Source organism: Melozone crissalis, unplaced genomic scaffold (genome assembly GCF_028551555.1).
Source record: "Melozone crissalis strain CALT ecotype California unplaced genomic scaffold, PUWL_Pcris_2 ptg000009l_1, whole genome shotgun sequence".
In the NCBI taxonomy this organism is placed as follows: Eukaryota; Metazoa; Chordata; class Aves; order Passeriformes; family Passerellidae; genus Melozone; species Melozone crissalis.
Window position 1 is genome coordinate 15,272,842 of NW_026535787.1, and position 23,787 is coordinate 15,296,628.

At 39.3% G+C, this 23,787-nt stretch overlaps 1 protein-coding gene across 3 annotated transcripts in view; it reads right to left on the reverse strand.

Annotated features, from left to right (window-relative positions):
• Positions 1-469: 469 nt before the first annotated feature.
• Positions 470-23,787, reverse strand: part of APP (amyloid beta precursor protein) — a 199,370-nt gene continuing 176,052 nt past the window's right edge. For 2 of the 3 annotated variants that reach the window (XM_054270245.1, XM_054270243.1), the window contains 4 exons: positions 18,338-18,391; positions 6,985-7,085; positions 3,388-3,534; positions 470-1,709 (listed from right to left, as the gene is read on the reverse strand). In XM_054270245.1, coding sequence (XP_054126220.1) covers positions 1,608-1,709; positions 3,388-3,534; positions 6,985-7,085; positions 18,338-18,391 — 404 coding nt within the window. In that variant the 3' untranslated portion in view covers positions 470-1,607. The remainder of the gene's footprint in view (positions 1,710-3,387; positions 3,535-6,984; positions 7,086-18,337; positions 18,392-23,787) is intronic. The other variant, XM_054270244.1, reaches the window with a different exon arrangement.

Sequence of the window (23,787 nt, forward strand, 5' to 3'; positions counted from 1 at the left end):
GTCTCATCTCTCTTGGCAGGAGAGCCCTGTGGTGCATTGCTGTGCTCTCCCTGTGCCACAGGAGTGCTCCTGGAGGGTCAGGAGCTGAAGGAAGCTCTCAGGCAATGGAGAGAACATGCTGGGCTGGGGGTTATGTATCCCAGCTCACCAATGGCTTTGCCTTCTTCCTGCAGAAAAAAATTCCTGATGCTGCTGTTCCACCCTCCTGGGCACTCCCTGTGAGGCAGCAGAACCAAGCTGGGTGCAGTCTGGGAGGCTCCTCCTCACCTTCTCCAGTATATAGCACATTGCAAGGCACAGATCTTTCCAGAAAGCCAGCAGAGGTGTGGGGAGGAGAGGGAAAAACTTGCTGGTAAATCACACCAGGGGATGGCCAGGAAAGTGGGAGGTGGGTTAGGCATCCATGCCATGCTCCTCTGCATGAGCAAGGGTGGCTGGTTGGCACAGAAACACACTACCACAACAGAACTCCTCCAGGAATGTATTTATTTACATTAAAACACTGTTATACAAACTGAAAGTAAAAGAAAAGGAAAAAAGGAAAAGACATCTCAGAGGGTAGCTGTGCCAAAGATGGCACTTACCACTTCCTGCCCTGTCTCACTGCTGCCTTCCTTCTGCTCCAGTCCAATGCCGGTGCCGCAATTTCCGTAGGATCCCAGCTCTCTCTCAGGGTGAACACCCTTGAATTCTGTTAAAATGGCTTTCAGAACTCTTGTTTTCTGCCTCCAAAGAAAACTCTTGCCCACACATTCTTTTCTTAATTTATTTATGTAACACAGTGTAGAAAGCTATCAATTCATAAGCAATGGCTCTGTACAATCATCCTGCAGAGGACCCCTGTTAACTTTTGGCCAGCAGGCACTTCATCCCCTAGAAGTGCTCACAATTAACAGGGACTCTTTTTAATAATTTTTTTAAGATCAAAAAGATACATGGAAAAGAAAATAAAGTTTACCTTTCAATGCCTAAAGTGTGCACATAAAACAGGCACAACAAAACAAATGTGTATTTTCATGATTTCTACATCACTAATACAGCAGGAGCAACAATCCGTACAATAAAATGCAGTTGCAGAGAAAAAGAATTTCAATAATTCGTCTGAAATACTTTTAAAAAATGTTGGTTTACTTTAAAATGCATAGTGATCAGAAAAAAATGCTCAGCAAAGAGAAGCAGCTAAACCCCACAGACACAGAAAGCATCCCCCATCAATTCTTAAAGCATGTTTCAACTAGGACCTAATTTTTGTCACAAATCACAAGAATAATATACAACTGGCTAAGGAGCTACATGATAAATAATTGGGAAAGAGAATCTATCCATGCACTAGTTAAATACAGCTAACCTCTTTACAGTACACAAAAAACATTCATTAATAATGTAGTGTAAAGACTGAAATGTAAAGAGAAAGAGAGAGAAAATACATTACCGATTTTATTAATTCAAGTTCAGGCATCTACTTGTGTTACAGCACAGCTGTCAAAAGGCGAGAATGAGTAAATAATAAAGCAGAGTGTTTTTCTTTCTTTCCACATTATAACTGAACACCAATGGGCAGTGAAGCAATTACTCTTCCATTCAACTCATGAGGCTGCTATGATGTCCTAGTTCTGCATCTGTTCAAAGAACTTGTATGTGGGATTTTCGTAGCCATTCTGCTGCATCTTGGAAAGGTGGCGCTCCTCTGGTGTCACTGCAGCATCAACCTGCCAGGAGAGGGGACAACCAGGGTCACAATCCTGCTCAATTCACAGCATACCCTGTGTCTTCTAATTTTCTATTAAGTTCTAGTTTGTTGTTGTTGATTTTTTTAAATTTATACATACTAACAAAGAACTGTTATTCCTATTATCATATTTTTGCCTGAGAGCTCCTTAATTTCAAAATTATAGTAATTCTATATTCTACAGTAATTTTATATATATATATATATATATATATATATATATAAAAAAGAGGGAATAGGTTTACATTTTCCTTTCTGAGGCGGGCTCCTGCCTTCCTTAGCAGACACCTGTCTTTCAAACCAAGACACACTGCAATAATGGTAAGTCTACATTCAACATCTGGGGTTTGGCCTAACAAGGTTCCTGTTTTTTCCATTATTACTAAATTCACCCAAAGGAGAGTCTCTGGTGGCACAGATGTTGGCAGCAGATATCCAGATATCCACCAGCTTGGTGGCTTAATACTAAAATCTGCTTCAATTTTCTACAAAATGGGTTGAAAGCTGTCACATCAAAAGCTGAAGTTGAGATTCCTGTTTGCTATTTTCTGCTTCTTGGTCCAAAATTCTGCACAGGTTGCTATCTGTGCAAATCACCCCACACTGTTGGTGATCTCCTGACCAAGTCTCTTTGGAAAGTTTCAAACCACATGGATAACCATAGTGTGGACACAAGGATGCACAAGCATAAGCTTAAGACAAAGGTTTACACAAATAATTCTTAAGACCCTTTGTAATCCCTGACAGTGGAATAAATCATGTTTGTCTCCAGCAAGAACAAAGCAAGGTTCATTTGACTCAAGATTAAACATAAACTATGGACTTGATCAAGACTTCAGTTTCAATCAAAAATGTAAAATACCAATTCTAAAAGGCAAAAATAAACAAGTGTCTCAAGTGCTTACTAACACAAGTACTGTCTGCAAATCAGACACTCACACAGCAAACTAAATAGGAAGGAAAAGTTACATGAACTTCTTCCAGTTCTCATAATGAAGCCTTTCTAGTTACAGAGATCTTATCTTAAAGCCATTAAATAGATAAAACATTTTAAATTACTATAAATTGACCACAAACCTCCTAGGCAGACTGAGACAAAGATTTTCATCTTGAAAATCATATATAAGAGTCTTACATACTATTTGTTTCTCAAAATGATGAGTTTCAGATTAGCCATAAATCCAAAGCAGTTTGTGGCAACAAAAAAATCTTGTTTAGAGAACAGAGAACAACAAAATCCTTCTCTAGGGAAAATCCTTGTAGTGCACAGCACAAGCTATGGGAGGGCCAGGCTCAAACATTACAGCTAAATAAAAAAATTGGTGTATGATTTCCCAACATAAAACCAGATTTTTCCTCTTGTGCAGTATCTTCTCATTGGCTGCTGTCAAATTTCTTATAAAATGAACTTTCACATTATCAAGTGATTGGTCTGGAATAGTTGCAGAAGAAAGTTTTGTGGTTTTACATCCACTTTAACATGGTTTACACTGTGCTTGCATTTACTAAATAGAGCAAATTGATTCCACACTGCTGGATGTAACAATGCCAACATAGCTAAAACCCCAGCTTCTTCCTTCATAAATTAATATTGATACAGCAGTGTGTTGCCTTTGCTGCACAGGTGACACCAGTTGTGCTTGGAAGTCTTTTCTTACCTCCACAACCCCATGATGAATAGATGTGTACTGCTTCTTCTTCAGCATCACCAAAGTAATGACAATCACTGTTGCTATGACAACACCTCCCACCATTAGTCCAATGACAGCACCTTTATTTGAGCCCACATCTTCAGCAAAGAACACCTACAAAAGAAATAGAAAGGAAGATGGCTAATAAAAAGCTCACTGAACATTTGACTAACCTGCCAAGCTACCACAGTGATATAAAGGCTGTTGAAGCATCAGTAATTAAATTGCACTGCATGTCTTGGGAATTACTCCAACCCGGATTGCTGTGCCACAAAGCTCTGAAAGCTGGGGAGGAGCAATGTGGGACATGTATGGCCTGTGGTGCAGCTGTGCTGTGCTAAAGGGGGACTCAGCTCCATGCTCAGCTTCACACAGGTCTCAGATAGTAGCTCCCTTTTTTATTTTCAGAATGCTAATCATGAGTGGGGTCATACATTTACATCTGTGTGGCCTGTTTGGACTATGATGGATTTTTTTCTATGAAAGAGTCATGAAGGACCTGTGAACTACAGTGAAACCTGCACACACCCAGCTGGGAGAGAATTCTCACACCAAAGGAGATGAGCCAACAGAAGCTATCACTGATTTAAGTGACCACAAAGGAGTGCTTCAAGATTTTGCAGGGTAAAGGGAATAAGCTGTATCTGCATGATGTACTTCTGTGAGACCTAGGTGATTATAGCAGTGTGAAAACCAGAGAAAATCCATCTGAATTTTATGCACTGATAAGGCAAAACAGCGGACAGCAAGATGCTTTACTATGCATATAATAAATCTGGCTTTTATAAGCAGGAGCAGGTATGAAAGATGGGTGATTGCCTTCATTGCCTTGTTCCATATTCAAAGAATACACAGGATTCTTTCACATCTAAGCATACAATTCTTTTGTCTGCATGCCAATAGCAGGCTATTTTAATTATTATAATTATTATTAATATTACTGTTATTGTTGGTGTTATTATTATTATTTTAAACCAAAATGGGCAAAAAAAATTAGAGCATAGATTACCTTCACAGAATTATATGACTATCTCATGCTGAAAGAATAAATACTTTGACAAGTATTTAACAAAAATGTAGAGGGAAGCAAGAAACCAGCTGAGAACTATACTGAGCTCTGTAACATCTGCACTCTTTAATAAACACAACCTTTGTCAGAAAGGTATTAAAGCATGCAGCATAAATATTTATGTTGTTCCTAGTCACAAGCAAGAAGCCTGTCATAGCAAAGTTAAAAATTTACTAGAAAGTACAAACAATAGTGTTGGCACAAACTAGTGCAAAGCAGTAATTTCTTCCATGAGTTTTACCTGCCTAGGACTGAAATTCTGTTACTGTACCATTTCAGGAGCACTGAAATGCCCCAGCTAATATACATGGGCAAGAGAGGAAGGCCTTCAGCACTCCAAGCCATGAAAATCAACCTAATGTACAGTTCAAACATGAACCTCCATAAAGGAGAAAATAAATAAATGCAGTTTCAACCCAATTCAGAGGTCTGCACGTAAAATACAATGTGCAGCTGAATTCAAAGGAATATTCTTAGGAGACTGTTTTAGGAAATTCTACCATGGCATAAAATGGATGCACAGATCCAAGTGTTTTCTGCTCCCTGCTTCTGAATCAATGCCAAATGTAGAGGGGCACTGGACAGGACATGGTGTGTGGCAGGGAAGCAAGGCCTGGTCAGCATCAGTCCAGTGTTTGCTCAGCAGTACCAGAATCCCTGCTCAGTCTCAACTGAAAAGATAACCTAGAAGACAGCTCACTAATTTTTTAACAGTGGTTGTACCTATCAGTAAAAAGTATGGCAAAAACCACTGTGAAAAGCTAGAAAGGTCCCATTTTAAGCATGGCAGAGATTACCATGTGCAGGGACTGCAATGCCCTCCCCATCAGCCACCCCATTACTATGGGGAGTTCCCAGCACCCAATTCCTCGGGATGGTATCAAACCACTTCCACACTAAAGGGTGCTGCTGAAAACTGTGACAACCAGTAACTACTGTGTCCAGCACATGTTCCTGCAAATCCCTTCCCTCTACACCCTGCACAGGTTTGCTCCATTGGCATGTTTAACCCATCTGAGCTACGCACATCAGACTTTCCCAAATTAGTGCTAATGCATTTCGGATTAACTCATCAAATTGGCAATTCTCAGTTCCTGGCATCAAAGAGATGGCAGAATATCCTTTCACAGAGTGACTGTCTAGTTCAAATGCAAATTTGAGTCCCATGTTAATTTTGGTTTTCAGCACTACTTAGCTTTAAAAATACATTAAGGAAAAGAAGCTTTTAAGTTTAATATCAGGATATTGAAAGCCATGGAACTGAAACCTCATCACATAATATACCCTTACAAAGAAGAAACAGAATGGGTTTATAGTCAATTGCTGTCTGGGTTCTTCTTTGCTTATTAAGAGACCCAAAAAAGCTTTTAGAAGATGCTTTTCTTGCCTACAGTGCTTTTGGTTGTCATTTTTATGCTCACAAGAAGCACAGTTCAAATGGGGAAATGTATTTTACTCCTACCTGCCTTTCCCCTGTTAATAATAATTTCATATACCTTAAGGAACAAAACACACAGATACAGCCAAACACAAACTAAAATTAAGGCCAGTGGGGAATCTCCTTTCATCCCAAGCAGCCATTCCTGTGAAAGGTTATGCTCCATGCACACACCACTGCCATCTGTTTTCATGGGAAAGGACTATACTCCTGAAATGGTGTCATTCTATTTCTTGCTGCACTGTGCTGTGTGTCTCAAACTCTTCTTCTTTTTTTTAAACTCAGCATTTCCCATCCTCTGTATCCCTTGTATGATACAGAGAGACTGAGACAGATGGACTGTGGGACAAGTATTCTCCATATAAGCACATCCAGTGGCATGGCAGTATGTCACTGTCATATCTTCTGGAAAAATCCCTTCACCAGGATTTCCTCACCTGGGAAGCTGAGAAGTGTCAGAGAAAAATGAAAGCAATGATTATCTGATGGTTTCTCCTGTGTTTTGCTGCTTTGGAATGTGGTTGGAGATTATTTATCCAACAGTTTGATTGGTTTCATGTGAATTGTTTTCACTTAATGACCAATCACCATCAGGTTGGACTCTGAGGAGTCAGTCACGAGTTTTTAGTTAGTATCTTGTTAGCCTTCTGTCTGTATCCTTTCTCTATTTAGTATAGCTTTAGTATAGTATTCTTTAATATAATACAGTAACATAAAATAATACATTAGCCTTCTAAGAACATGGAGTCAGATTCATCAATTCCTCCTTCGTCCTGGGGACCCCAAAAATACCACAGCAGTGCAAGGACAGGAGCTGTGGGAATTTCCTCTCACGTGAGGCTCAATGACTTTCCATCCTCTCTGCTGACATTGTTCCAGGTTTACTCTCATCGAAGAGAGAGCCAGAAAAATCATAATGTTTCTGGATGCTAACTTTTTGTTGGTACTTTCAGTGTCCACATCACTCAAGCAAAACATGGCCATAAGTGACTCAGTAGCTCAGGATTGAATCAGCATCTCAAAATGCTTGCATGGAAAGCACTGCTTGGTCACTCACCAGCTTTTGATGATGAACTTCATATCCTGAGTCATGCCGGAACTCCGCATCCATCTTCACCTCAGAGATCTCTTCTGTCTTAACGTTGGTCAACCCAGAACCTGCATTGCACCACAAAGACAATTCATTACATTCAGGATTCAGATTCAGGAAGATTCTGCTTAACCCCATTGCTGGAGAGCAGAAGGCAGCAGTGCCATTCACACGGAGGAGGTGCGATGCAATGTGAAAAGGAACAGGGAGGAAGGTGAGGTACATCTGGTGTTTCAGTCCCACTGAGGTGACACAGAATGAGCTAGTGAAGTTTCTCCTCTGTTAAAGGATCCTTAGTCCTCAGCAGCTATATTAGTACAGGCATTAAAGGCTTCCAGCATGAAACATTGCAGGAACAAAGCTGCGAGGGACCAACAGAGGCCTCCTGAATTGGCTCACAGGCTGCATACAGATCTACTCTGACAGCGTCTTTAGCAATGTCAAGAAAATTTGTTGTTTAGGCCAAAATCCTCCTCCTCCCTCAGCTCAGGCTGCTGTGAGGAAAAAACAAAATACTCATGGTGTGAATAACAGAATGCCAGATATCTTATTTTCCTGCTTCCTGCGAGTCTGTACCTTTTCCACAAACATGCACAAGTTACTAAAATATTTGTGAAGTTTCCAGAGTTTTCAGATTTCATACTGCTCAGAATTAATGATTGTTCTTGTCTTCTCTCTGAAAGATGATAACTGTCTCTCTGTTAGAAACACACAGAAAAGCAGGTGACTACAGCTTGCAGCATTTATAATGGTACACAGTTTACAGTCCTGTTCTCTTAGGGGTGTGAAGGGGAGGTGCTGCACTCATCTAGCTGGAAAGAAGGGCAAAATTTTCTCCTGGAAAATAGCCTTAGGAGAATGAGAGGTGAATCCTGTATATGTCTATGAATCCTGAAGAGCTGGCTCTGGCTTAGAGAGACTGTATGGATATTCATGGAGCTGATTGTTTTCCTTCTCAGTACCAATGTACCCAACATTTGTATTTCCTGGAGATAAAATACTGCAGAAGAATGGTGTTTATGAGATGTAATTTCCTCCCTCTTCTGAATATAGTAAGAACAAACCAGTTCATATTCCTTGTTTATTTCAGCATTTTCTCACTCCCAACTCCTCTCTCCAAGGCTAAATTCTTAGAATCTTGCACTGAACTTAAGTTTTGATTAACAGGAAGAACCTCTTAAAATTCTCTGACTGCTGACTGCTCCTGTGCTCCATTGTCTTGCTGGACTCTCAACAATAATTCCTTAAGAATTCCATGTGCCAATGAGCTCCACAGCCTAAAATAGCACTCAATCCAATAATTTTTTTTATTGCCTTTGAATGTGCAATTTCTTTTTTCATTAAGTGGTGGTTTATTTTTGAATTATGAACCAGCAAGAATAAATCTTCCTTCTCTGGACTGTACAGATAACCCACTCTAAGGTTCTGATCTTTATTTTCATAGGAAAACATGCAGAGGAGAGAACAAGAATCATTCTCATGCTATAAAGAATTTATGGTTATTTTTCTGAAAAGTCTGACTGCCCCATAAATTCTACGTTACTTTTTTTTTTTTTTTTAAGGAATCAAGTACTTCAACCCCTCAAATCTATTCAGTTCCTGATTTTTGATGCTACATAACAGTACTGACACAAATATATTATGACATTTATGGGAGACCATTTTAAAATGCAAGAATCGTAAAGTACCTAAGGAATTACAGTCTGAAAATAAGCAATGATATTCTGTCAAAGAAATGCAGGGGGAAGTGGAGCTGCAGGAAATAAAGCCCACATGGTACTTGAAAACAGGTTTAACTTCAAGGATAGAAATATCCTTGAAGTAGCTGTGGCTAGTTTTCCAAATTAAGAGCACAATTTATTCTCTTTTGTGCATCATCTCAAAATACCCCCTACACCTGCATCAATGGGAAATGAGGAAAAGTATGTTGGAGACTGAAATGTTACAGTTCATGGCTTGAATATTTTTACAAAGGACTACTGCCTATCTTAGCCAAACCATATAACAAAAACTGCCCCAAAGAATTCTGACTGAGGCCCTGTGCTGTAAATTGCTTTGGGGTAAGACAAAGTGACACTGTTCTCAGGTCTGGGAAGAATTTGGGAAGAATACTTTCACAGGAGGATTAAGCCCAGCACCTTCAGGGGTGGAGGCTACAGCCCCAGGCTTTTCTGCTGCCAGGCTTGTGCAGACCCCTACACCAAAGGGAGGATGAGGAGGGGTTTCCTGTGTACGGTGAAAAAGCCTCTGCCCTGAGGCAGTGAACACCCACTGGGCAGACTGGCCCATACTTCTTCCATATTAGAAGTTCAACTATGACTTCCATATATATAGGGCCTCTCACCCCTGGAAAGCCACATCCATGGGACATTCCCATGGGACACAGCTGAGGGGGTGTCATGGCTCATCAAAGGCCCTCCCCAAAGGGGTCCCCTGACCCCGCACCAGAGCACTGCACAGGATCCTGCATGATGCAACACATCCACAGTCACACAAGTGTCAAATGGCCCCCCTCAGGGAGGTACCTGTGTGTTCCCACATGCCCAAAAGTACACTAATCCACTGGATTCTATCCTTTTTGGCAGGGGACCCTCACCAGCAAGAAGACCAGATGGAGGGAAACAAGGAGACGTCACTGGGACCCAGGGAGGGGTGATCTGCTTCTACTTAATCCGTCTCTGCCATTCTCCCTGTCCTCCCTCCCCCCACCCCCCATTTCTGCTTCCTTCTCTCTTTTCCCACTCTTTGCCTCTCTTACTATTAAATAAAAGATATAATTTTTTTGTATCAACATCTAACTCCTTTTGGTTTTAATTGCATTTTGGGGATTTATTTAAACATCCAGGTTGGTTCCACGTAATTTAGAGAGTTAGTTCTCTTTGCTCCTCTATGATTAGAGCAGATCACAACAAAGGAGAACAAGGAACCTCTCCTGCCTTTTTGGTTTTAGGATTAAAAGGGAAGGGGGAAATTACAGTAGGGGAGTATCAGTACAGTAGCTGGGGGGAAAGGGCTTTCCCAGGACTTGTTTTACTGTCCTTGGCTGCAGAGCTGAAGAGGTGGCTGCTCCCAGCTGCTCACCATTGTCCATGGCCACACTCACTGCCCTTGCAGATACCCTGGCAAAAGCACCACGTGGAGATTCCACCAAGGCAAAGGCCTGAGGAACTGTACAACCTGACTGCTACAGCTGGCAAATCCCCTGAAGCCACAAATATTGAATAGAACATATCCACACACATATAAGATAAATCAGTGAAGAATCTACTTGCCTTTTGTTGAGGCAAGTCCTACCTCCCAAACTCTTAGAGGTCACTGGAAGAGTTAGGAATCACACGGGAAACAGGGATTCTGCTTGGAGTGAATCTGGATTTCCAAAAAGCTTTTGAGAAGGCCCCTGATCAAAGCTCTGGCAGAAGCTAAGAGCCAAGGATTAGAAGGGAAAGTCCTACACTACTTTCCATAACTAGGAGAACAGAAATGAAGCAAATACACATCTCTTTTCCACAATGGAGGAATATTACCAGTGGTCTCAAAAGGATCTGTGCTGTGCTGTTTGCAGAGTGATCTGGATAGGAGAGTGAAAGTGACATGACAAAATTTACTGACAAAAAATTCAAGAAAAAAAGAGGATAGTCAAAGTAAAACCAGGTGCAAAGAACTGCAGAAGGACCTTACAAATTCCAAGAGCACAAAAAAAGGGAAATTATATTTAGTGTTGATATAATGCAAAGTGGTGCTTGTGGTGCTACACAGCCCTAACTACACATATAAGGACTTTAATTTAGCTCTGTTCCACCTGGGACAGAGACCTTGCAGTCACAGTGGGTAACTCTGTGGCACTTGGTTCAGTAGCAGTCAAAAAGGCAAAGAGAAAGGTAGGAGCAATTATGAGAAAATAGAAAAAATTGTTACACCACTGTATATAGGATGCATCCTCATGTTAAATCTGGTTATTTGCTCTGGTCACCTCACCTCACACAAAGGCAGAAGAATTAAAAAGATATAATGCAGGGAGACAGATGATCACAGGTATGGAATGGCTTTTGTACATGAAGGACTGAAATTGTGAGTCCTCACACTAGAGGAGGCAAATGAGGTGAAAACACAACAGTGTGTGTGACTCTGCTGTGAATGACAAGGGGAAAGTACAGGAAATGGTCATTCATTATTTCTCCTAAGAACTATGGGACACTAACATGGCTATGATACAGCAGATTGAAAACACAAGAAAAATGTGTGTGTATATATATATATATATATATATATATATAAAAAAATTCAGTAAAATGCAAAATTGGACTCACTGGCACAAATCGTGAGGATATTCAAAATACAAATGAACAAATGCAAAGAAGAAAAGTTCCTTCAGAGTCATTAAACACAATGGTGAAAATACAGTTTTCAGTCCTGGAACCTATCAAATGCTAGCTGCCAAATGCTCACTGGATGTGCTGGGGTATAAGGCAGAGGTGAAATCTGTACATACTCTGTTTGCACCACTGCTAGAGGTAGGAAAATGGACATGAGCACTTCTGCTTTTGACAATTTCAATCAAACAATGGCATGGGAGCTTTCAGCACAGAGCAGGTTAAACAATGGGGTTTTGCCTTGGGATTAGGCAGAAATCTTTTTGTTTGGGCCAAATGACTACGGCCCCACAAAAATGCCATGGAATCTGAACACAAGGTAGGATATGATATTAGGAAGTTAATGATGTTAAGACTTACTGAAACTTTTTTTTGGCAACTTGCACCAGAAAAAAGGTCAGAAACAGAGAAATCTTTTTTTTTAGCTGTTGCACTAACAAACCTGATAGCAAATTTTTCCTTCCTTCCTTCTATCTCCCTTACAAGTGAGGAAAAATACTTCAACTAGGGTAAACTGCTCATCTTCTGCAAATAACTGATTTTATAGTAAGAAGTATGACATTGCACTGGAATCAATTAAACTGGAATCAAATAAATATCTGGTATGAGATAAATATATACATGGGGTTACCCACACGATGTTATAGAATTGAGACATTTTGTTGAAGAGATTCTCTCTATTACCAGTTCATTCACTTTACTGTCCTAGTGACCACACATTTAGACTTGCAAGCTAAAATCAAAGATATACTTTTCAAGGGTAGTAACTGCAGCAGGAAAAACTTCAGGGTCTTTCTAAAACTTTGATCAGAGGTGAGATGCAAACAGTCAAAGGATTCCTAACAACTCTTCACTCTTGCACTGAAGACAAGCACACAAAGAACAGTTCTCTCTCTGACAAGAACTTTAATACTGACCTCAGACAAAATTATGTTTTTTCCATTACCAATTCTAAAACACACAACCCAAACACAAAAGCCAATATACAAGATGAAAAGTGAGAGCAACAGCCTCATTGCAAATTCACAAATAATGATAATTGCTACCAGTTTTCTTTTGAATTACATACCACCTTTAGGGAGCTGCAATCCTAATCCCTTCAATTTAAAAATGTTTCAATTCAGCTGAAAAATACATTAACTCACAGCTCCTTAGAAAAACTGACGAAACTGTTTTGTTATAAAAACCATGGGCTTTTTTAAAAGCTTCTAGTGAAATGCAACAAAATGAGCTAACTATGACGGGCTTTTTATTGATATTGCTTTTAATTAACAATATTAACTGCTTTTACATATGCATGTGTACACATGCATGTGTGCACACATATATTTCCAAGCATCAAAAAATGGACAGCATGAAACCCCAAGTTCTCCTTGCCCTAATGGGAAAAAAAATCATATGGAGTGAAAAACTACTCATATGAAATAAAAATCAAGTAGCTGCTTTGGGGAACACTCTATACTACACTGATGAGCTTCTGTGTTTGTGTAAATATATTTATGCTTTCAGAAGACTAAAAAAAGGGGTTACAGTGAATGCCACCAAGGACAATTAGATGCACATTATCTACCAAACTGCTTGCAATTACTTTGTCTACTGGTTACATAAAGAGCTACATAAAGGTTTTGTGATATTGTTCTGCACAGATAGAAGAGTGTTAGCTGTGCCTGAGGTTACATCCAGAGTTAAAAATTCAATCTCCAAGTGAAGCACTGTTGAAACAACTAGACCTGGGTGATCTCTACACAGAAAAAATCAAAGTAGCAGTTTGAGTGACTGCAGTACTGACGGCATTCAGGAAAACATTCAGCTCCATGTCCATGAACTGTGCTTCAGTCATGGCAAGAACAAGAAAAGAACTGTTGAATCAAAGCCTGTTACACATGTGGCAAACAGCTTTATCTGGGTTAATCTGCATCAAAGATAAAAAGGGTGGAAGGGAAGGAATGCAGTCTTGGAACAAACCCCTGGAGTAGAGAGCTGCCTGTTGTAATTAGAAGTTCAACTATTGCTTCCATATGACTCTGTTTGCAAACTCATTTTGATGAGTTTTCATATTGTAAACTCATAAAGAAGACTATATACCCTTTTTTGTAAGGTTAACTCAAACATCTTTGAGGGATATGCACTTTTAAGACTGCATGGAGATAAAACTTTCTGGTCTCTCCTAAGATGTCAGTGAACTGCTGGTTCACTTTTACTTCATGAATGATTACGGGGCTCTCAAACTGAAAAAATCAGAAAGTAAGTGCAACAAAAGTGTTATCTTTTTTACAAAAGAATCTTATTGGAATGAAGTATAAAATAATTATTTCTCAGAATACATGTGTGTAGAAATGAATAATCAAAAAAAGTAAAATCTGGTTTGATAATCTTTCTGGTATGTCAATCCAGATGCTGTGCCTGTGCACCTATAATTGCATTCACAGTTAGCAACAATCTCATAAAACAAACCAAAACAATCTAATGGAAAAAATGATTAACTATTTTTATTTTGTTTAAAGCAATTGTATTGAACTAACATCACAAAGACAGGAAAAAAAAATGTTGGCAGTTTCTGACATGAAAATCATAAATAACTAAGCTGCTCTATGCCCTCACCTCATACAGACTGCAGCATAAAACCACCAAGTCCAAACTACACTACATGGAAGAAAGTAACTTAATAGCAAAAATCCTTGCCTTGTGAACTATGGGCATCCTGTCAGTGATGTATTTACATGTGAGTGTACAATTACAACTGCAACTGTGTAACAGATGAAAATATGATCTGCCCTGAACAGAGCATTTGTTGTTTATCACCTTGAATTACAGAAATTATGCTAATACTAAGCAATGTCCCTTCTGATGGCACATTTTCTAATTTTCACTCAATTTGCACCAATCAGAGCTGCTGAATTAATATAAGTAAAAGGAGCTTGCTCATGAGCATCTAGAGATGTTTTTATATGTATTTTTATGTGTATCTGTCTCTATATGCACATGTGCACACACACAAATAAAAAATTTTTAGTAAACAGACACCCAAAATTTAATTGCAAGAAATTAAGTGCTCATCATGAAAAAGTGACTGCTGGAGCACAGGAGAGAAGGAAATACTACTGAATAAGTTTTTACAGTGAAGGTATCAAGAAAAGAGGTACTTGTTCTATCTGAAGTTATTTGTATGGAAGTTCTCAGGCTGGACTGGAGCCTTCTAACATCTAACATCTCCTTGTATAAAGCAATTTATAAATAGCAAGAAATATGTCATAAATCTGTTATAATTTTGTGCTGTATTAAAAAATAGTGCATTGATGACTACTTAATATATCTAGATATTTTTCTTCCCTTTGACCTTTTACCATCTCACTTACTTTTTAGGAATAAGATAATAAGAAACAGTTTTAGGCATATTTTTATGTTTGTTTCCCCATTTGTGAGTTAGGAAGGGGAAGGACAGTAAGTTAAGGCAGTAGAGTCCTTTTCTAATGCCCATGTGAATTACACAGATGTTTTATCCATACTAGAAAATGGGATTCATCCAGACAATATCATTTTCCTAGGACTGATGTAGATCAGATTCCAATTCAAGCTTTAATTGTAGACAGTCAAGGTGGAGCACAACAGAGATAAGGGCTTAGAAACTGGCAAAAATTTCAACAAAGGCTTTAAACTTGGTCCTTACTCATAAACTTTTCTCCCCTATGAACTGAACAACTCCTGACTTTTTCTGGCTTGACTCACAGACTTCATTTTTTGAAAGAGAATGATGTAGTGAAGGAAAAGGATCCCAGGTATCACAAATACTGCTACCATCTAAATACCCGTTTGGCCAGATGGTTATTGAGGTCCCCTTTCAACCCAGTACTCTGTGAGTCTGTGACTCAGTTCTGTACTGTGACCAAACTATCTCTCTTGTAAGAAAGTGACAAAGATGATCTGCATGATTTTGATCTGCTTCTAAGAAAAACATACTGATCATTTTAAGATTGTTGTGTGAGCAAGAATAAAATGGAAAAGAGAAAAAAGGGCACATGTTTGCCTTAGTCCTTTCAGAGCTCGTTTTCTTCAAAAAATCCAAACAGCTACTAAACATTCATTTGTTCTCCTTCAGGCTTGGAGTGTTACAGACTGACATGGTACCAGTATTTCCATCCTGAAGAAGGATGGTCACTTGAGCCAAGCAGGTAGAAGCATCAACTGGAAAGTCAGGCCCACAGAAAGGGCAAACCTTTCAGGAAACCAACAAGAAGCTGGGCAATTAAAACAAAAAGTCACAAGCAGCTGGATGCATTCATCTGCAGGTCTTTCATTAATACTTTTTCACTCTACAGTAATCTACTATATTTTAGATTTTTTTTCTTCACTAATAGCCCCAGACTGTAAAAACAGACTATCCCAAAAGGACAATTACTGCACAAAAAGTATTCATTTTCCTTTTTCAACCTCCAATATAGAAATTTTGTTTGTAATTAGCAAGTAAAGTAAAACTGTTTTAAAGCACACACTTTTAAACTATCAGAATCCCTTCTGTACTTGACAGTTGAAATAAGCATCTATTTACTTTCTTCTATTCCTAGTTCATTAAGATATTCAGATTGGAATAATTTCTCTGTTGAAGTGAAATTTTGTCACACATAACTTGCTTTTGAATGATGATGAAAAACCACATGGACATTTATAGACAGAATCTGTATGAGTAAGAAAATTTTTTTCTAAATCTATAAATGGTGATTAAAGACATAGGAAAGTTAAGCACTACTTTGCATTTTAGCAGAACATTGAGGAGATTTCCCATGTGATTTTCACAGAAGAAAAGTTACAGCATCTGCCAAATTTCAAGCCATAATGGTCAGATGCTGAAATAGTTTTGACCTATCCTTAGTAGTCTATTGCACACATTCACCAAGATGACTCATGACTTATTGTCATGAGGCTTAAGGACTTCAGTACAGCTTGTATCAACACAACCAACAAAGCACTCTAATGCACTTGACTAAAACATACAGTAATGCACTTGACTGTCACAGACACATTCTATGAAAAATCCTTTCCTTAGGATTATTTCTCCTGAGAAGCTGGGAGGCCTCAGGAACAAAATGCAAACATTGATTATCTGCTGCTGTGGAATGCAACGGGTGGATCTGTGATTGGTCTCATGTGGTTGTTTCTAATCAATGGCCAATCACAGCCCAGCTGTCTTGGACTCGCTGGTCAGTCACAAGATTTTATTATCGTTCCATTTTTTTCTTCCTTGCTTTGCTAGCCTTCTGATGAAATATTTTCTTCTATTATTTTAGTATAGTTTTAATATAATATATATATATCATAAAATAATAAATCAGCCTTCTGAAACATGGAGTCAGATCCTCATCTCTTCCTTCTTCCTGGGACCCCTGTGAACACCACCACACTTGACTAAAACATACAGATTCATTCTGAAACAAGAGAGAGGCAGTGAGAGAAAATCCTTTCTCCAGAGAAGGGACACTGAGGATTTCTGAGACGTGTGTCTATGTGTGAGGGAACAGAAGGGAGGAAAGAATAACCTGTGGTAATAAATATGGGCCTCATAAGAAGAAATTTTTCAAGAGGACTGAAATGAAAATTGCAAATAATAACAAATTTAATATTATAAGAAAACTGCTAGACTGAAATAGCATTACAAAAATTTGGATTAACCATATGCATGTTTCATCTGTGATATTTCTACTGCTCCTGAGGAAGAAGGGAGACAATGCAGTACTGAACAGATTTTTTCCTGATCTCAAGATTTTTGGCATTGTAACTCTGTACCAGTTTCCAGGATCTCTTTCATGTTACGTTTAAGTCTCTAAACGTAAGTAAAGATGTCAGACTCCTAAAACAGTGCTAGAAGCACACTACCTTGCCAGTTCTGACACATATCCCAGTTGCTGCGACATATGAGCTTATTTTAGCTCCCACTGTAGCAATTTCTGTAGTTGCTAAACATGGGTGAGTTAAGATTTAAAAACAATTCGGAAGATGCTGTCCACGATGCTATCTAATGGATTTTTGGAAGACAAGGTAAAGGGGAAAAGGATCCAGATCAATCATTTAAATATGAGCTGAAGGAAGAAAACACAATTATGATGTGACACTGAAATGATCCTGACCCAAAAATATATTCTCACTACATCAAAGAGTCAGAGAGAAGCCTCTTCTGAAATAAAAGACTGTTTCCTCTCAATGGCTTTAACAGTTTCAGATAATTCTGACAAAAAACAGGGGAAAAATAACCCCAGAAGAAAAAAAAAAAAAGTATAAAAAGCTAAAATTATTTTTCCTTTTGGAAACTGGAATTGTCCCATTTGAACTTTTCCAAACATTTGCAGCCTGACTCAACCTAGTGATCTGTGATTGTTCTGAAATCAATACAAAGACAGAGGTACCTACAGAGTAGAAACAATCACCCTGCTCTGTCCTAGAATGGAATTAATAGTTGTGTCCTCAGGAATCCTCAGGGAATCCAGAGGGATAATACCAATTTTTAGGTATTTGGAGGAAAGTAAGGCAAGTACCACAGCAAAAAATATCAGTGCCCCCTGCAGTTTTGAAACTGTATGCATTAATTCTTCATTAGCCCTGCTCACTCTACATAAAGGATTTGACATTTCTATTGTACATTCCCAAATCAGAAGTAGTGTCTGTACAGGGTACCAAGTTTACCAAAGTGTTATTTCTGGAAAGGATGAGACCTTTGATACAAACCAGTTCTGGATCTTGGACACATTCCTGCTGCAAGCACACATCCCACACACCCTCAATATGGACAGCACTCATATGGGATTTATTTGTGAGGGAATGATGCTTCCATCATTCAGGGAATAGTATTAAATTTTGTGAGCAGGGTACAACAAAGCAAAGGTAAATCATTTCAGCACCAGCAGACCATATGCATGCCAGAAAAAAACACAGGTGAGGTAAAAGCCATGCAAGTCATATACCTGGTCGTGTGGTGAGTCCTCTGTCTGCAGCTGGGCGGGCATCAACGGGCTCAACTAGGCACGTGCAGAAAAGAAACAAAAAAGCAAACAAAAATAAACAAAATCCCCAGAAATCACAAAGTCAAAGGCTCTTCTGTTGGGACAGTGCAGGAGAGACATACTGCATTAATAGTTACCAAAGCAACAACTAGAAAATATCCGCCTTCAGTTAATCCTGAAAGTAAAAGGAAGGGATGGGTAAGACTTCACAAGGAAAGCTTCAGCCTTGAAGCAGCACCGTTTTTACATCATATTACTGCTTCAAGTCAGAAACCAGTAAGACTAAATAATTTCTGTCAATAGAACAAAACCATAGTCATTACATGCAAACTTTTCCCCATTGTCTGATCAGAACTGGCAGCCAGAATGAACATGATGAGTTCTTCCTGCAGCTGCTCTTTATCAACATTGACTTAAAAGCCTCCTGAATCCCTCCTTTTTCCTTTCAACAGGGATTCTTTACAGCACCATCTACAATGTTAAAAAAAATAAAGTGTATTTTGAATATACAATCAATATTCCTATATGTTATGATTTGTGAACAGTGTATTTATCTTCCAGTTTTCGGAAGGGAAAGAAAGAAGAAACACAAATTTCTATCCAAATGTATGTCATATACTGTTCTATAAACCTCTTTTATTACCCTACTATGGTTATATCAGCTGAAACCTAAGTTGAAGTAGCTCACTGGCACTAATAGAAAAACAGCATTTGCAAAACTTAGAGCTATTTGAGTCACTGCCAACTGCCTCAGTAAGTTCAAACATACGGGAAATGTTTATTAAAAGATTCAGATTTTTTTTGGTTGCTTCTCTCTTCTGTTACAATTGTGTTGTTTTCCTTATCTACTCAGACTTTGACAGTGTCAAAAGAACCTAAATTCAGAAATGAAGTGTTACATTGTTCCTTAGAATTCAGAATTTTTCACATATATTCTTATTCATTTGAATGTTTGCATTCAGCTATGAGCCTTTATCAGCAGTAAGTGAGATGCAGTAACACAGGAAATCTATAGACCCACAGTTTTCAATCAAAGAGAACTGCTCATCAGAAATTCACACAAGCCTGATGATACTGTTGATATGAGCAATGGAACTGCCCATCTTCTCAGGAAGCCTGTGTCACTGGCTCAGTGCTCCGGTGGGTAGGACAAACAACCTACCAGGCTTTTAAGTGAGAGCCCAAGTGGCTCCCATGTCCTTTGCACATGAGATGACTGCATGAGCTCCTGTCTCTGAATAAAACCCAGTAACTCAGCTTCACACTAGCTGCAAACTAAAGGCACATCAGCACATCTGACTCACTTGTGTCTCCAGAAAGGCAGACTTTCACAGTAGAAGCAGACTTGCACAGAGCTTGCAAGTCTGGTGCTGCAGAGGCACCTTCCTTCACAGCAGTTCAGAGTGGCACTACCATAGCACGTAATTGTTTTCCTTACAAGGCTCTTCCTGTGGGAAGGACTCCATAGTGTAGCAGGGGAGACTCCTCTCCCACAGTGAACTGAAGAAAGATTCTCTTTAGAACCGATAAACTGACTGAGAATCCCAGGTTTTGTCTCTTTGCATTGTCAGTGGGAAGGAAAGAGGGGCTGCGGGGAGGAAAGGCATTCCAAAGGTGTATTTTAGTTCTTACCATTCTTCTTTTACTGGTTTCAATAAAGTTTTCTTTATACCTTTTGAAGTTTTAAGCCTGTCGTGCCCTAGAATCTCTTCTCCTAAAGCTTATCTCAACCCCATGAGCTTTATTTTAACTGATTTTTTTTCTCCTCCTCTGCTCAGTTATAGCAGAGGAAGATGAGTAGATGATTTTTGTGAGTGCACTGGCGTTTGGCCCACAGTCAAACCACTGCACCTCACCAGACCACCTACCACAGCATTTATCAATAATCAAAACTCAACCATGTACTCTATGTTATCATAAAAAGTGCATTCCTTTTGAAGCTCCAGAATTGTATTTCTCTTGAATACGCTTCCATGTGCACAGAAGTAAGACTGAAAATACATTGTCCAAATAGACTCATGAAATTAAACTGGTACATGTTTATTTACACTGACTGCTCAGGCTTCATGGAGGCCACATATTCCCACCTTTATCTAATAGATCTCAGAAGAGCAAGAGAGAACGTGTTTACTTCTCTTTTCAAAAGTAAAAGTACATCAAAAGCTGGTACAGACCAGCAGGAGAGGAGTGCTATGTGATGCTCACCTATCAAGAACATTGTTGAAGGGAGTGACTGAACACATCATAAGGATAACACAGTACATTTACAGGAATCTCACTTTAGAGAAATACTAGGTACAGACATTAAGGCTCCCTGTAACCTGCAAGCTAAAACACAAAGAGTAAACCACAAAACCCAGTTAGCCACTGGCAAAATACCCAGAGGGCTTGGCAGTGTCAGAGCTTCACAGCTGTTGGGGGTTTGTTGGGGGTCACCTCTGAAGATGCATTTTGCACTGCTGAAGTACAGCTTCCTGACATTTTTCATGGTCCCTCTGTACAGTTCTCAGAAAGTGTTTTCTTTGTTAACCTAATTTGTGTTGCATGCTGGACCTCTATACAGCATATTATGTGCTGCTTCAGATCAACTGCTGTCAACATTTCCAGGGAAACTGCTTCAGGGGAAAACAAGTGAGAATGTTCTTGCAGAAAATACTGAGTAATGTTAGACTTTCAAGGTCTATTTATTTTTAGACTGTTTTTCACTTACTAGTCAGTAAAAGCAATTCTAGGAAAATAAACTATTTGCATAAAACCTGTTCTTAAAAACATGCAGTTTACATTGGGAAAATTTCAAATGGAGTTATGAAACCTTAAGATTACATGGCAAGATATTAATCCAATACATTATTAATATCTGTGAGTGGAACCTGGGATTAGATCATGGCCATGGAAGGAAACAGGCATGGGAACTAATACTAACAAGAAATGTTAGGGGGAAGGGTTGTGGTATTTTAACTTCATCAGTTCATCAGAGGGAGGAAAAAAAGGAGGAGAAAAGTATGTCAATTGTTATTAACTTTTTGCTACTTCCAAACCATTTTATAAGAAGACAGAAACATATTTTTGGAAGCAAGGTAGACAAAGCCTGAAGTAACACCACCATCAAAGAAGAAAACAGGCATGGAAAGTGAAGACAAACGGCACAGTCAGTCCTGGGGTTCTGGAACAACAATGTGGGAAACAAACACAAAGGAAATAAACAAAGCTGTGAAATTCCTCTTTGATGCTATGGACAAAGGTATAGAAATGGTCTCTAAAGAAAGAAGGTATTCTTAGCATGTTCACATTAAGAACATTGTGGATTGGGTAGAGGATAGAGAATTATAAGGGGAAACAGGAAGGACTTGAAGATGTTTAAGTCACCAAATGATTTCCACTTCTAACTGTGCATACTTGAACAATTATAATGGTTGGCCTAAGTGAACAGACTGTTGCAGTAAGTTCATGACAAGTACAATATAACCCTGGTATAAAAAACCAAAACTAAACCCCAACAACTTGGAGGCATGAAAGAATAAGTGCTGCAACAAATCACATATGGCATTAAAACACACAGACCTAATAATTAAGAATGGTATTCCAGGCAGGAGAGTTTTATTTCTTATTTGCTGCCATACATTTTAAAAGGAGAACAATGCTCAGTATAGTTGCCTGTGGGAATTCAGTGTCACTTTGAAGAACCTTTCATTATTAGATCCTGAGCTTAGACAGGTTTCTGAAGGAAAAATACACTTCTGTGAATGAACTATGGGTATGTCTGGGGGTACCTGTCTACCTAATAACTTCTAAACTTGGTGACTGAAATCAATATATTTTGGAAGCTAGAAGAAAAGACATCAAAAACAATTAATCCCCACCATGAGTTATGAAAGCAGGCAAAAGGTATAGAAATTGATGCCCTGGATGCCTCAGCTACGGAAAAAACTGGAGCAAGAGCTGCAATTGAACATTCCTGCAGGACAGACGTGAGCTAGACTGTGACCTGCTCCTGGCAGACAGCCTTGATACTGCACCAGGGTTAGAGCAAGCTGCAGCTCCTTCCCCAGGAAAATGAGGTTCAGCCTGGCAGCCTGTGAGCCATCTGTACCCTTTGCCAGTGCCTGACGTGCTCCAGCCAGCTGCTCTCACTGCCTGGCCTTGCCACTTGGCTGCAAGTGCCCTTCAGACACAGCTGGAGTCCTTGTCACAATCTCCTGCCTTCTGGTTCTTCCTGCCAGAGGGTCTGATGAGTTTGCTGTGGCTCTGCTCTTTCACTTGGCCCCTAACTTGCAGTGCTGACTCACTGGTACTCTGATTTTAGTCCTGTTCCTGACCAGCCTCTCCCCTTCCTCTCAGATCTGCCAAGTATCTGCCTCACTGACCTTTGTGCAGGTCCCTTCTTTTGTCTGATGCTAGGCTTCTCTGACTCTTGGGACAAACTTTGATTGCAAATCTATTTCTGATTCCACTCATTTCACCTGGCACCAACACCAGACCTGGCAAATCCATGTCCCACACACCCAGTTGCACACAGTCACCCACATACTGTGCTGGAATGTGACTAGCTACATAAGGATGATCTCAGAACTCATTCTGAGGGCAGGAACAGCCTAAGCCAGTGGTTTCAAAAGACTTGAGGAGGATGTTAATGTCTGTGCAGTTCAGCTACAAATCACAGATTTGCCTGAGAAGACTTCTGCAGTTCCAGGCTCTGTATGTACTGTGGCTTGGCAGTATCAAACTCTTACTGAAGTGATTAACTTAGCACTAGAAACAGTGCAGTTAGAGAAAGGACAACAAAGGCAAGAGGAGGAACTTGAATCACATGACTGAAGGCCCTCAGGTTTCTGATTTATTGGCTCCAACGCCTAAATGAACTACCAATTCCAGATGCTACATGGATTATTTAAGTAGCATGCAGTCACTTCATTGAAGTAGTCCATGAACAACATATAATACTCCTCAGGAAAAACATTTTCACTAGCCAAGTTGTACTGACGTGCATGTAGGAGCATTTCTGCAGTAAATTCAAGACAACCAGTGTAGGGAGTGAAATAACATTATCTGTCTGCTAGGATTATGCTGGAACTGTAAGAATTTTCATGCCAGCAAATAAAAAGCTCTACCTTAAATAAAACACTCATTTCATTATGGCACAAATCTAACAGCTTATCTATCTCCCCACAGTCATTGTCATGGATCTTATAAGACTGTTATTCATAATCTCCTAGACTTTATTATGGTTTGTTTCTGAAGGCAAGTACACTCAACTCTGAAATTTATTGTGTCTAAATTACAGATTTTAGTCAGAATTTTCTATTCCATCAGAGAGACACAACTGACACAGCAGACCAGTTCCACAGGTACATTTCAGAACCTCTATACCACTTACTTATAAGAAAAATATTAATTATCAGGGAATAATGTGA